This window comes from Felis catus, chromosome C1 (assembly GCF_018350175.1).
Source record: "Felis catus isolate Fca126 chromosome C1, F.catus_Fca126_mat1.0, whole genome shotgun sequence".
NCBI classification, from domain to species: domain Eukaryota; kingdom Metazoa; phylum Chordata; class Mammalia; order Carnivora; family Felidae; genus Felis; species Felis catus.
The window spans coordinates 23,375,442-23,388,454 of record NC_058375.1 but is presented as its reverse complement, the minus strand read 5'-3'; the positions used below and the strand labels follow the sequence as shown (position 1 = coordinate 23,388,454).

Genomic DNA, 13,013 nt, shown 5'->3' with positions numbered 1-13,013 from the left:
AAATATATTAAAAAGAAATTCTGCTACTTGAAAGGGGTAAACAATTTATCCACTATAGCTAGGTAAACCAGTTATGTGAACTGCTGTATTGTTCTGCTGTCCTGGATATATGAGGAGTGTGTTCCGTTTTCCTTAGTTTATGTAGAATTTATACTTAGGGAAAAACACAATAGGAGGTTTTGGCTCACCTGACCATGGCAGGCTTCCTGATTCCCAGTCATTGGTTTATCCATGAGACATCACTCATAATTTGTTTGAGCCTCTGGCTGCACTGTATCATGCTTGTGTATCTTTTTTGTAGATCATTCAGTTTCCCAGCCAATCATGGTGCAGAGAAGACCTGGTCAGAGTTTCCATGTGAACAGTGAGGTCAATTCTGTACTGTCCCCACGGTCGGAGAGTGGGGGACTAGGCGTTAGCATGGTGGAGTATGTGTTGAGCTCATCCCCGGGCGATTCCTGTCTAAGAAAAGGAGGATTTGTAAGTTGGCTTGAGGAACTTGTTCCTATATCTCTCTTTTTCCCCCCCCCCCTAAAGCAAAACATGCCTGTTTAGTTTCCTTAGATATTCACAGCACTAATTACAGTGTATTTTAAAACACTTTTATTGCAATTCGATGTCTGCAAACACAGTAGGAGATGTACACTGAACTTTTTAAAAACAGAGACATGATGTTTTTTTGGGGGATACATTGATAATAATGTGAGGTAGAACCGAAATCTAGTTCTCAGTTCCTTGGTCTATCAGAAGACATTTTTGGTTTAAAACAAACAGACAGACAGACAAACAAACAAACAAAGTAAAAACAGAAGGAATTAAAATAAGAAAGCTGAAGCTGGGAATAGATCCGAGAGCAGCGATTTGCCAAAACCCAGAAATCTTTAAAGTGGACCAGATATGTAGGACCATTCTTATTTTGCTAGCTAGGCTTTAATTATGGTATGGTCTTTGGCCCTCTTTGAACAGCTTTGCCTCTTGTACCTTGCCTGTCAGGAAATTAGAATGTCTGTTAGTTCCAGATCTGCACACTTTTGTGGGGGCAGGGGTGGGGGGAGGGGATTGATCATCGTTTGACCTCTGTGACGCTCAGTTGTTGCCAAAGCAGTTCCTCTGTCTATAGCCTCTTCCCCTTTACGTCTTAGGCAGTCTTTCTCAAGCATCTTTGGTAGCCTTTCTTTCTCAAAACTGGTTCTTTCTTGTCATCAACTTTCTAGATCTAGAAGTCTTACCTTGAATTTCCATTTGAGTCTTCCTCAAATGTGTTCTGTGACTGGTTTTATATTCCGTGTCACAGCCAGGAAGGTCATGAAAGGCAGCCTGAATCTGTTTTCCCTCCTTTCCTTCTGACTCGACTTGCTTTGTATGTTTTCAGAATCCTTTCTCTGTGAAGTCTTTTTTGGCTAATACTGTTTTGGGCAGTCTTATAAAAGACCTTCTTTTCCCCAAATCCTGTTAATAATTTTGCCTCCATAACGATCTCACTTTACCTTACAGCATCTATGATCAGTATTTTTCTTGCCATATATCTGTTGCTGGGTGTCAGAGGCTTGGTCCTCTTTTCCTCATTCCACTTGAAACTTCTTTAGAGTAGTAGGGTATCATTTTTGGTGAAGCTTCCTTATGTGTCAAGTGCAATTCTTCAGTATGTTAGTGGACATGAAGTGAATGATTGTTGACGTGGTTGGTGTGAAGAGAACAGGTGACATTTAAAGTACCCAGAATGCACGTGGAGTTAGCTTTATTCTAGGCATGTCAAAGACGATGCTTCAGCTAACATTGACACTTGCCATGTGGCTGGAGCTCTTAATTCTACAGAAAACCCAGAAAAAATGAACTCCTGTAAGAGGATGTTCTGGATTTCTCCCAGCTTCACACCTAGAAATTTGATGTGAGGAATTTAGCCAGAAGAGGATCTTTTATTTTTATAAAAACCCTTAGGATGATGAAGGGACTAAACTGCGGCTTTTGTCTTGAGTCTTGATTCCTGGTCATTCCAAAGCTGACCCGATCGCTTTTGGGTCTTTTGACCTTGCAAAGACATAGGTCAGGTTTAGTGGCTTGTGGATCAGGTAGGAAAAGCCTTCTTTATTTGAACCTTCCCAAGAGACTACTTGGGAAAAATAAGATCTACCCTTGGATGTGAGGAATGGGTTTGAGCAAAATGATCGTTTCCTTCTTGTCCCGTGGGAAGGATGGTGTTACTTCTTCTCTTCTTTCACCTATCCCCGGTTCACCTCTTCTTCTGCCCTCACACTTTCCCTGTCTCACGAGCACAGATTTCCCAGGAAGCGTTGCCTGCTAATTTCTGTGTATAACTTTTATTTAGTTATTTATTGTAGGAGAAAGGTTGGTATTGCGCATAAATTGTTAGTGTGGTGAACTGGATCCTGTATGCCTCCTGCCATAAATTCTCTATCATGTGTGTGCCCAGTTTCTAATTCTTGGGTATTAGCCAGGAGGCACATGCCTGGGTTACTGTAAAGTTTGGAAGCAGGTAGAAAAATAATTGGAATCAGGAGACAGATAAAACACTGGGACTGAATTACTGCGATTTTTGCCTGCTTCTCTCTTTTAAGCATTTATTCCCTCCGTTAATCTTATGACAGAGCAGTATCTTCTGCATCATTGTCTTGTGTTGGATTTTGTGAAGGTGGCTTCCGTCTGAGTTGTCTTGAGAGATTGGTAATTTTCAGCCATTGTACAGTATTGTCACCAGAGGAGTTTAAGACCTCAGGATATAGAGGTCAGAAAATTGAACTCTCAGATAATTTACTGAGCCTCTGAGATTTGCATAAAGATAAATAAAACTTCTCCAGATGTGTTTCAACTTCTTCTCAGAAAAAACTTACTGTGGGTAATGAAATACTATCCCATATTTGACTTGAGTCAAGGGTGATACAGAGGACTGATCAGTGACATCAGGCTACCACATTGTATATCCAGTCTCTTGGTGAATGGAGGCCTGAGAAGCAGTGAACTACTTTTATCAACTTCATGACCTGGCTTTGCTCTGCCTGTTTGTTAGATGACATTTGACCAAAGCTCTTGGTAATGGAAACCTGAGTCACTTTTTGGTTGTCATAGAATGCATGCAAAAAGGTGAACCTTTTTTCTTTTTTCTTTTCTTCTTCTTCTTCTTCTTCTTCTTCTTCTTCTTCTTCTTCTTCTTTTTAATTTAGTCTGTCATTGAAAGTGTTGAGTTCAGAGAAGAGCTGCTTTGTAGACAATTATTCTGAGTGGTAGTTGGTGGCTTATGGGTCAGAGCGCTCAGATATTTTTACTTTTTGGGTGACCGGACCTCCAGTAGGCCGTGGGGAGACTCCATTTTAATTCTAAGAGCTGAAAACCTCATCTTCAATGGCATAATAAATGTAGACCTCAAAGCAGGTACCAAGGGGCTATTTCTGGATACTGACAACAGATAACCCAGACTCTGACTTTTTGCTAAGGGTAGTTTAGAACTAAAGTAATCTACTCATTCTACAGTGGTTTTCCACTTTCAGTAAGTTTGTTTCTTGGTTACAGCTTGAATGAAGGTATTTAACTCTTTGTCTAACTTGCCTGAGCTTTCTGAAGTTCATCTTGATGGTACAGATGGACTCAGTTGAGTAGTTTTGGCTTCTGTACTTCCAGGCTGACGGTAAGAATCCCACAGCAGTATTTTATTCTTAGCACCCACTGTAAAATTTTGGTAGTATTCCACATATGAATCAAAAACCAGGGTAGCAGGTTTCAGGATAATAGGGAAACTCAGAATACCAGTTAAGTCAGAGATGAGTCTTTTCGTATCCTTTATTTTATTTACCCCTGGAATAAGACGGCCTTCCTCTCCTGCGTCCCCCCAAAAGCATGGTTCAGAGTGGTTACAAAATCATACGTGACTACCGTATTGTGAGGCTGCTGTGTGAAATATCCCATCGAAGGACCTCGCTGTTGGCCTTTGAAATACCAGCTGATCTTCAAATAGATTGAAGCCTAGCTAGTCAGCAGAGTGGGTTATAATTTCTACATTTCTGGTTTATGGTGCCTAGGGAAGTGAGAAGACTACTTAAACTTCAGTTGAGGTGAAGACCACCTCAACCTTGCAGAAGAAAGATCTTTAGGAAAAAATACCTTGGGTCGGCCTTTCTACTTGTGTGTAGAGACTGGCGGCTTTCTGACCAGGACGTGTGCACGCTCATGGCAGTTCCTTTGGGTCACAAAACTTATAACTGGCTTTTCTAGTCTCCGCTGCATTTGTCTTAGGTAACCAGTGCTACTTAATTGATTTTGTTTAAAAATTGTGTGTAGTGTAAATGCAGTTAGAAGTCAGGGATTTGAATTTCAACTGAACCTTAATTTTCTCATCTGCAAAATGGAGTCATTAAAAACCAAACAAAGTCTCATTTGTATGGATGTGTAATGTATATGAAGATGCTTTGTAAACCTTACAGAATCTTGCTCCACCAAGTCCACGGGCCAGTAGCATTCTCACGACCTGGGAACTTACCCCAGACCTACCCCAGACCTATTGAATCAAAACCTGCTTATTAATTGACAGGATCCTCAGGTGATTTGCATGCACACTAAAGTTTGGAAAATGCGTCATTTTCTTGGAGGATTAAATTACCAGGAGGCCATGGATCAAATCCAGAAAGGCAGACACAGAATCTGAAGCAGGCTCTGGGCTCTAAGCTGTCAGCACAGAGCCCGACGCGGGGCTCAAACCCATGAACAGCGAGATCATGACCTGAGCCGAAGTCGGATGCTTAACCGACTGAGCCACCCAGGCGCCCCTGGTGGAGCCCCTTTAGATTTGAACTTCTCTTGAACAGGAAATCTGCATGCTCTACTATCAATGTCAAGCTTTTAAATACGGACTAGATAAAAAGTTAAAAAACCAGCAACCACCTTTTAGAAAATGGTTTTGTTGTGTTTTCATCTCTGTAATAACAACAAATACCATTCTGCATGGTCAAGATATATGTTTTCTCCCCCCTCCTGGATCTGGTGGCTACTACGCAGAGAACACTCTTCTTACCTTTTGGCACACCAGGAATTAGGTGATCACATGCGCAGTGTATATTCTGTGTTCCACTGTTTCTAAAGTGTACACCTCCCCACCTTATTCATTTTGAAATTGGAATGCAACTTGAAAATGATAGTATATCACAGTTTAATTGCCAGTATTTCCTTGTTAGCACATAAAATGATGGTATGTTTTATAAATTAATTTGATGAAACGTAGTAGTTGGTGGTGGCTCGATTCTGCGTACATATCTCAAGAAAATCCGTGGTACAAAGGGTCTAATGATTAGAGCCATAAGTTTTTTCCCAGGGGATGGGGAGACATAAGATATCTAGGACTTTTGAAGCTTTGGGAGGTGGGGGTGGATGTGTCTGAAAAAGGCATTGGGAAAAAGATGTGAAAATGGAATAAAGTACTTTGAAGAATTTTTTTTTTGAAAGAGTCGCAATTTTATGTATTGCCTTATTTAATCATTGAAACAACCATTTGAGGTAGATACTGTTGTCCCTGTGAGTTTATAGATGCAAAAAATGAGGCTTAGAAGGAAGGTGGTAGGGCCTGGATTCAAACTTTGTTCTAATTTCGGATATGCAGAATGCTCTTTTTTGGAAAGAAGGGCGGAACATTACTAATCTCATTGAATGTGACTTGCCCCATGGAGCGTTGTGGTACGATCACTGCAGTAAGAGAAGAAATTAAATTCTCTCATTTCTCTGACTCATTCAGAATTAATAGGTATTCTCCTGAAATATTCCTCCTGTTATGTGAGGCTTTTGACAAAGCTGAGCCATAAATGGATGGATTCTGATCTGCACGATATAAAGTTCTTCTTTTTGCCTGCTCTTCTGTCAATTCTTTATCTACGAGTGGAACACAGTCTTCCGCCTCTGTGTGGGCGGGGGATCTCTCAGAACCCTTCTGGGCTGCACTCTTGAGATTTTGATTGGGCTTGGCTACGTGCATTTTGAGCACTCATTGAATCCTATATTTGAATACTACAGGTTTAAGTTAGCATTCATTTAAAGGAAGCCCACAATAAAAGGATGCTATTAATCCTTCTTTGTTTTTTCGTTTATTTAGATAATAGACTTTTTCGGTACTATTATGTGACCAAAAAAGCCAAACAAAAACCCTGCCTTTATGATGCTTATGTTGGACTTAATTACAGTGGTTCTCATTTGTGAGTGCTTATTAGAGTTGCTGGAGGAGAAGCTTTTTATAATACTTGTGGGAGCTTCTGCAGACCAATTAAATCAGAATCTCTGGGTGAGAGCCCAGACACTTGTAAATTTTAAAAAGATTGTGATGTTCAACACTAGCCATACAGCCACTGCACTGTGAAAATGAGTGTCCCTGGGAGGGCTAGATTGGCTATATACTTATATTAGAGTTAAACCGCTTAATTGGGGCATTTAAGAGTTTTAATCTTGATATCATGAATAATGTTACTTAAGAAATACCATCCCAGTGAATAGCTTTTACTAATTATCATAGTACTGTAGTGTAAAATGATTTATACTTCACAGACCTTTTGCATATGCATCATTTTATAACTGCTCTGTTATAATAAAATTATCCCTGTTCTGTAGATGAGAAAATGAAGATTCGGTTTTCATGACCTGTCCAAAGTCCTGTGACCAGTTAAGTGTTAGCAGTCGAGATAGAATGTAGGTTTTGTGCAATCTGGATTAGTCCCTTCCTTCCTTCCTTCCTTCCTTCCTTCCTTCCTTCCTTCCTTCCTTCCTTTCCTTCCTTTCCTTCCTTTCCTTCCTTTCCTTCCTTTCCTTCCTTTCCTTCCTTTCCTTCCTCTGCATTACTTCTTCCTTCTCTTTCCCTTCCCCATCCCCTTCCCCATCCTTTCCTGAGAGAGGGCCTTGCGAGCTGAGGAGAGGGGCAGAGAGAGAAAGAATCTTAAGTAGGCTCCACACTCAGCACAGAGCCCATTGTGGGGCTTGATCCCACGACCCTGGACCATGACCTGAGCCGAAATCAACCTACTGAGGACTTTCAACCTACTGAGCCTTCCAGGTGCTCCTGGATTAGGTCTTTCTTAAAGACCATATAGCTATGAATGGACCCTTATCTTAAATATTAATTAAAAATCTCATAAAATGTACCATCCCATTTTTACCCCTGTTTTTCTCTCTCTAGAGTGTTTATATTTCTAAGAGAACATTTTTATGATCCTGAACCCTGTATTCTCTTTTAATAGCAGACTTTTGACAAAAAGTCTTCCCACTTGTGCTCTTGGTATCATTCAGAAATCAGACTTGTGAGCCATTTTTATTTAGGGCTATCGTTGATTTACTGAACTTTTTCTCTTGAGTAAACTTTTTTTTTTTTTTTTAAGTTCATTTATATGTTTTGAGAGAGAACACGAGCAGGGGAGGGGCAGAGGGAGAGGGAGAGAGAAAGAATCCCAAGCAGCCCCCTCGCTGTCAGTGTGGAGCCTGATGTGGGGCTTGAACCCAAGATCATGACCTGAGCCGAAACCAAGAGTTGGACGCTTAACTGACTGAGCCACCCAGGTGTTCCTTGAGTAAACTTTTTACTGAAATGTGACCCAAGTGCTAAAAAGCATATAAGTCCTATATGTTCATCTTTATGTGTTTCTATAAAACGAATACACCAGTGACCATCCAGATCAAGGAATAGAAGCCTCTCTTGGGTCCCCCACCTTCAAATCGAAGGAACCTACTCTTCTGAGGAATTAATAGCCTAATCAGAGCAGAAAACCAGGTATCCATAATTTATATGAATAGACTGTATAATATTGTTGAGAAATGGCCCATTCTAGGGATTCCTTTGAAAATCTAGCCCTTGGCAATATAATTGAGTAAGTTTAGTATCAGTGACTGTTTTCAGGCCCTGGCAGTTGGCTTAGAGATAGGCCCAACAGCTTCTCAGCAAGCCCTTCTAAAGTGTCACCGAGGAAAGAAAATGCAGAGTTGATTTGGTGAGAGCGAATCTCTCGTCACCAGGTTTCTTGCTTGTTGGTGCAACTTGCCACTATTTCTTTATCCCGTTTTCTTCCTATTTGGCCACCAGACCTTTGAGCTGCTTGTGAGACATTGGAGCCGAACTGTTCCTTCTGAGCCAGGAACTTGATTTGTAGATTTCTGGAAGATTACTTAGTTGTGTTAGTGGGATCATCCTTCTAATACTCTTGTTATTGGACATTAATGGTGTCACATACAGGTAGAGTTTGTTATCCAGACCGTGTCACTATCTCCTGGACTCTTACGATAAAGACAGTGGGAAGGTCCTTCTTACGGTAGTAGTAGTTCAGTTTTGCAGGACTTTTTGGTCATTTCAGTTTCCTTCGTCATACTTTTTTTAACTTCTGCCAGGCACTGTATTCAGTACTGGGGATAGGAAAATGAATACATGGTTTCTGTCGGTTTGACCTTTGCAGTAGGAGGGAGGTATTGTTTCTGGACATTTTGGAAGATGTGTCTTTAGAATCCTATCGTATTCCCATCCCTTCTTTGGGATCTCCCTGTGGCACTTAATTGGCTGTTGTTCATTCGCTCCTTTTGAACCTGTAACAGTCTTGCACTTCGAAGATTCTCCTGTGAAAGTCCCATCTCGGTGGCTGCCAAAACTGTAGTTTACCGTCTTGATGCCACATGAGTATGAAGTTGTATATCCTTTCTATGTTCCTTCTTGTGTTCCTTGGTTCATATTAGCCGTGAAATGTTTTTCTGTGTCTTGAACCGAGAATGAATTTGAAAGTAAAATGGGCTCTGACTGGCAGGTGAAAGCTCTAAGAATGTCGGGATTCGTGAGTTATCCTCTCTGGGCCAGAGTTCTCCAGGAACTCGCCTAAGAGCGTGTGTATATTTTGCATTCGTGGGTCTTGCCTGTTCACAATGGAGCGTCTGCTGCTCCGGCCTCCATTGTTGACACACCCCCACCCCCAAAATGTGGTTGTGATGACTGGAAATGCTGTAAAGCAGCTCCTCTTTTTCTCATTGGCTCTTGCCTTTTGCCAGGAGCTTTAATTTGGGCCAGGTGTATTTGTTTCTTCCTTTGACTAGAAGTCGGTGGTGAGGACAACAAGCAAGGTTGCCTCTCCAGTTTTATAAAAGTAAAGGTTACTTACCGTTCGGTAAGATTCTGCAAAGCTCTGTGAACCATGTCAAGTCACTCTACCAAATCTTCATTTCCTTTTGGAAATCAAGGCGCATTTGCTTTCTATGTCCTGGTCTTAATTTAGGATTGTTGATAAGAGGAGACAGACTTAATTCCCTTAGAAGATAAGGCATCGGTGTGCGTGGCACCAAGACAGTTCTTTTAGGTCCAGTCTTCCAGTCTTTGTAGCTTGAAACACTTCAGAGGTCAAGTGTGCTGCACCAGCGATCCAGCTGAAGGTGCTCCCTCATAGTCTCATAATCTGCTATGGGACAGGCAGAGGGTGAGACAACAGATGAGCACTTCTCAGAGTACTTTCTTTTGGTGAAAGACTTTCACACTTAGATTGAACATGTTTTGAAGGATTAATACAAAAAAAATGAAGTGAAGGATGATTGGTGAATTATCGATGCAGTAAGCCCTGAGAACTATTGTGGAGCGGAGGGGGTAGTGGTGCACATTGATTGGCAGGGCACATGTCTCGAGTTAAAGGGTAAGGTGATTGAATTGGACTGATGTCAGACCACACTTAGCACAGTATTCAGAAGCGAGGGAGTTTACACAGGCAATGGCATAGCAGGAAATTCTTTTCGTAGGCTCAACACCTTCTAACTAGACTGTGAGCTGCCACACCTGGGGCTTATTAGGAGTCATCCTGTTATATGGAATTAGAATTGGAAGTCGAGAAGTGGGACCAAGAGATGTAAAATTGTGGCTGGGCTTTGGGTAGAAAAGAGAAAACGGGATGGTGGGGCACTGGGCATGGTAAGACCGTTCTAAACTCTGTAACATAATTGTATGTCTGTCTCCCCCATTTGGCAAGACTTTCTGCAGTGTTCCTGCCTCTATGTTGTCTGTTAATTAGATTGTACTGTCTTGAAAGGGCCCGGACACTATCCTGTTGTAATTAGCATCTAGTGTAGTCTGGTGTCCACAGTGGTTGCCCGCTATTATTAGTTGATGATGATTAGTGAAGCTGAAGCTATTTTTTAAACAGGGCCCAAGGGATGCAGACAGTGATGAAAACGACAAAGGTGAAAAGAAGAACAAGGGTACCTTTGATGGAGATAAGCTAGGAGATTTGAAGGAGGAGGGTGATGTGATGGACAAGACCAATGGTTTACCAGTGCAGAATGGGATTGACGCAGACGTCAAAGATTTTAGGTTTGTATGTTTTACACTTCTGATTTTTGAATGGGGGCTGTGGGCTTTTGTTTTGATTAGCTTTATTTTGATTTTAGTTTTCTTTTTCCTTCCTTAACTGTCCTTTTTGAGAATTGGGTCTAGTGTAGGCCATACCACAAAGACTCTAAATTTACTGGTAAAGTGGAACTTTTAAGAGCTGTCAATGCCTGGTGCTTTGCCAGAACAGATTTTTTGCATTCGCATAGGACTCTATTATTTGCAGAATGATTCTATACTTATCATTGCAGTGGTTCACAAATAACAAAATCACCTGGGCGGGGGCGGGGGGGTGGTGGTGGGTTCCTTGGGACTTTCCCCAAGTTTCTCCCAAATCACTATCTTGGGAGTAACCGTGGTCACTAATGGAAGTTGTGTCCTAGCTCTGTGGCTTGTTAGTGTGGAGGGAAGCAGTTGAGAACTTACGCATTAGACCATTTGAGACTCATAAGCTCCCTTTGAGGTAGGTGGGTCAGTATCATCTCCCTCATTTTGAAGACCCAGAGATGTAGCTTATATGACTTGTTCTTAATTGTATCCCTTCCATGGATGCCTCTCATTCCATCTCTGGTCATGACTGATTTGTAGGTTTTACCCTGTAATTTAATGTACACGGTATTCAGATAATATTGTGTATCTGTCTTGTACATTTGGCAGTATTCTTCACTTACATAGGTAACCTTTAGTGGTGGTGTATCCTTTTCAAAATCCTTAGTGATTGATGTACAGGTAGAGAATTTAATTTTGAATAATTTTAATGTTAGTCTAAAGCTAATGTATGTGTGTCTAAATACACACACATCTATCTCTGATCCTAATTTCTACCACAGCCAGAATTAAAATTCATTTTGGACCATCGTTTGTAGAACACAATTCAGTTGTTTAGTATTCCTAATCTAATTTTTTAATCTTGTGAGTGTAAAGAATTATAGTCTTTGGAGGAAATTTGAGGCACAGAGTAATAACCACTTACCTAAGGTCTTTCGGGTGAAGTGGATAGCCTTTCTCTCCTGATTCTCAGGCAGCCTGTAGCAAGGTTTGGTATAGTTGACTTCTGGCCGGGTGGTGGTAGGGCATGTGCGTGAGAGGGAATACACAGTAGCTTTAATTTGTACCAGCTATAGGGTTTCTTTTAGGGATGAAGGGCACAGAATGTACTCACTGGCTATGCTCCCCTTACTAGAATGTAATACTGTTTTATATTAGTCTGATTCAGAATAACATAGTCCTCGATCCTCTTCTATAGGGAGATCGTGTATCCTGGGCCACCCAAGACACTACTCGTTTATACCATGTCTGGAATATTTACTAATAGTGCCCTTTTCTTGCTCTTAGGAGTATCCTCGTTTGGATGATAAATTATACCCTCATATTACTTATGATTCTTAGAATTGTCTCCTCAGCAGGGGCATATCCTAGATAATGAATTTATCGTGTACTGTTTTGTGATGGTTTGCTTCTTCTGGTTGCTTAGAAGGGGAAAATGGGAGACAGTCTTAGCACTGACGAGTAGTACCCAGATAATGCTTAAAATTTTTTTTCACCTATAAAAAAGTTTTTTTTAATAGAATCGTTCTCATTTATGGAATTTCCCCCTAGAAGCTACTTTTTCCGTTGGGTCTCTGTTTAAAGAGTAGGTGTTGTTTTGGGGGGGGGGCATGGTTTACTACCCACATTTTGGATCTTGTTTTCATGGATGCCACAGGTAGCGTTTTTTTCCAGTTCATTCATTATTCCTCAAATCTGGGCCCTTTGGTTAAAGGGATTGTAAATTCTTAGTGGTTAATGTGGATTTACGGGGTGGGTTGTGGTGGGAAGAGACAAGGAATAGAAGGGTCGTTTTATGGGATATGACACGTAAATACCATAAAGTGTCTCTGGTTGTTTTGTAGAAATAGTGTTAAGTGCTATTGACAGTAAACTGCTCAAAGACCTTGTCCTTAAACTTGGGTTGCTGTAGTGTCCCTCCCCGCTCAAAATAAGGTTTAATGCCCTTTACTTTCTCTGTTTAGCCGTACCCCTGGTAATTGCCAGAACTCTGCTAATGAAGTGGATCTTCTGGGTCCAAACCAGAATGGTTCTGAGGGCTTAGCCCAGCTGACCAGCACCAATGGTGCCAAGCCTGTGGAGGATTTCTCCAACATGGAGTCCCAGAGTGTCCCTTTGGACCCCATGGAACATGTGGGCATGGAGCCTCTGCAGTTTGATTATTCAGGCACGCAGGTACCTGTGGACTCAGCAGCAGCAACTGTGGGACTTTTTGACTACAATTCTCAACAACAGGTACTGTGTGTGTCTCTGTCACTCTCTCTACTCCCCTCCAGCCAGCGTGTGATTCACATGACTTAAGAATGGGGCGGGCGGGGGGGTGGGAGGAGGGTGGCATTATTTCAGGCTACCGATAGGCAGCACTCCTTACCCCGACGGTGACGTGGGCGCACAAAAGCCTCTGTATCTTCCCCGCAAGAAGCCGATTCCCATGCTGAGATTATTGGCGAGAGATCACTCTGCTCCACATGTCCTTCCTTTGGCTCCTCTGTCCCACCGAGGCCCGGCGAGTGGGTGAGGTAGTGGCGCCTCTCGTGACACAACCCTCTCGGATGCTGAAACTAGTCTCTCTGAAGATTAATGTAACTGTGATGCCGTTGGTTTGTTTTGTTTTTCAAATAGTAAACTCTGTTACCTGCTG

The 13,013-nt window shown here is 41.7% G+C and overlaps 1 protein-coding gene across 23 annotated transcripts in view; it reads left to right on the top strand.

Annotated features, from left to right (window-relative positions):
* The window catches only part of PUM1 (pumilio RNA binding family member 1), a 132,936-nt gene that overhangs the window by 59,523 nt on the left and 60,400 nt on the right, over window positions 1-13,013 (top strand). For 11 of the 23 annotated variants that reach the window (XM_045035435.1, XM_045035434.1, XM_045035430.1 and 8 more), the window contains 3 exons: window positions 302-480; window positions 10,140-10,306; window positions 12,337-12,607. The exons of 4 other annotated variants lie outside the window; for them this stretch is intronic. In XM_045035435.1, coding sequence (XP_044891370.1) covers window positions 302-480; window positions 10,140-10,306; window positions 12,337-12,607 — 617 coding nt within the window. The remainder of the gene's footprint in view (window positions 1-301; window positions 481-10,139; window positions 10,307-12,336; window positions 12,608-13,013) is intronic. 8 more of the 23 variants (XM_045035436.1, XM_019836543.3, XM_045035442.1 and 5 more) reach the window with 2 other exon arrangements.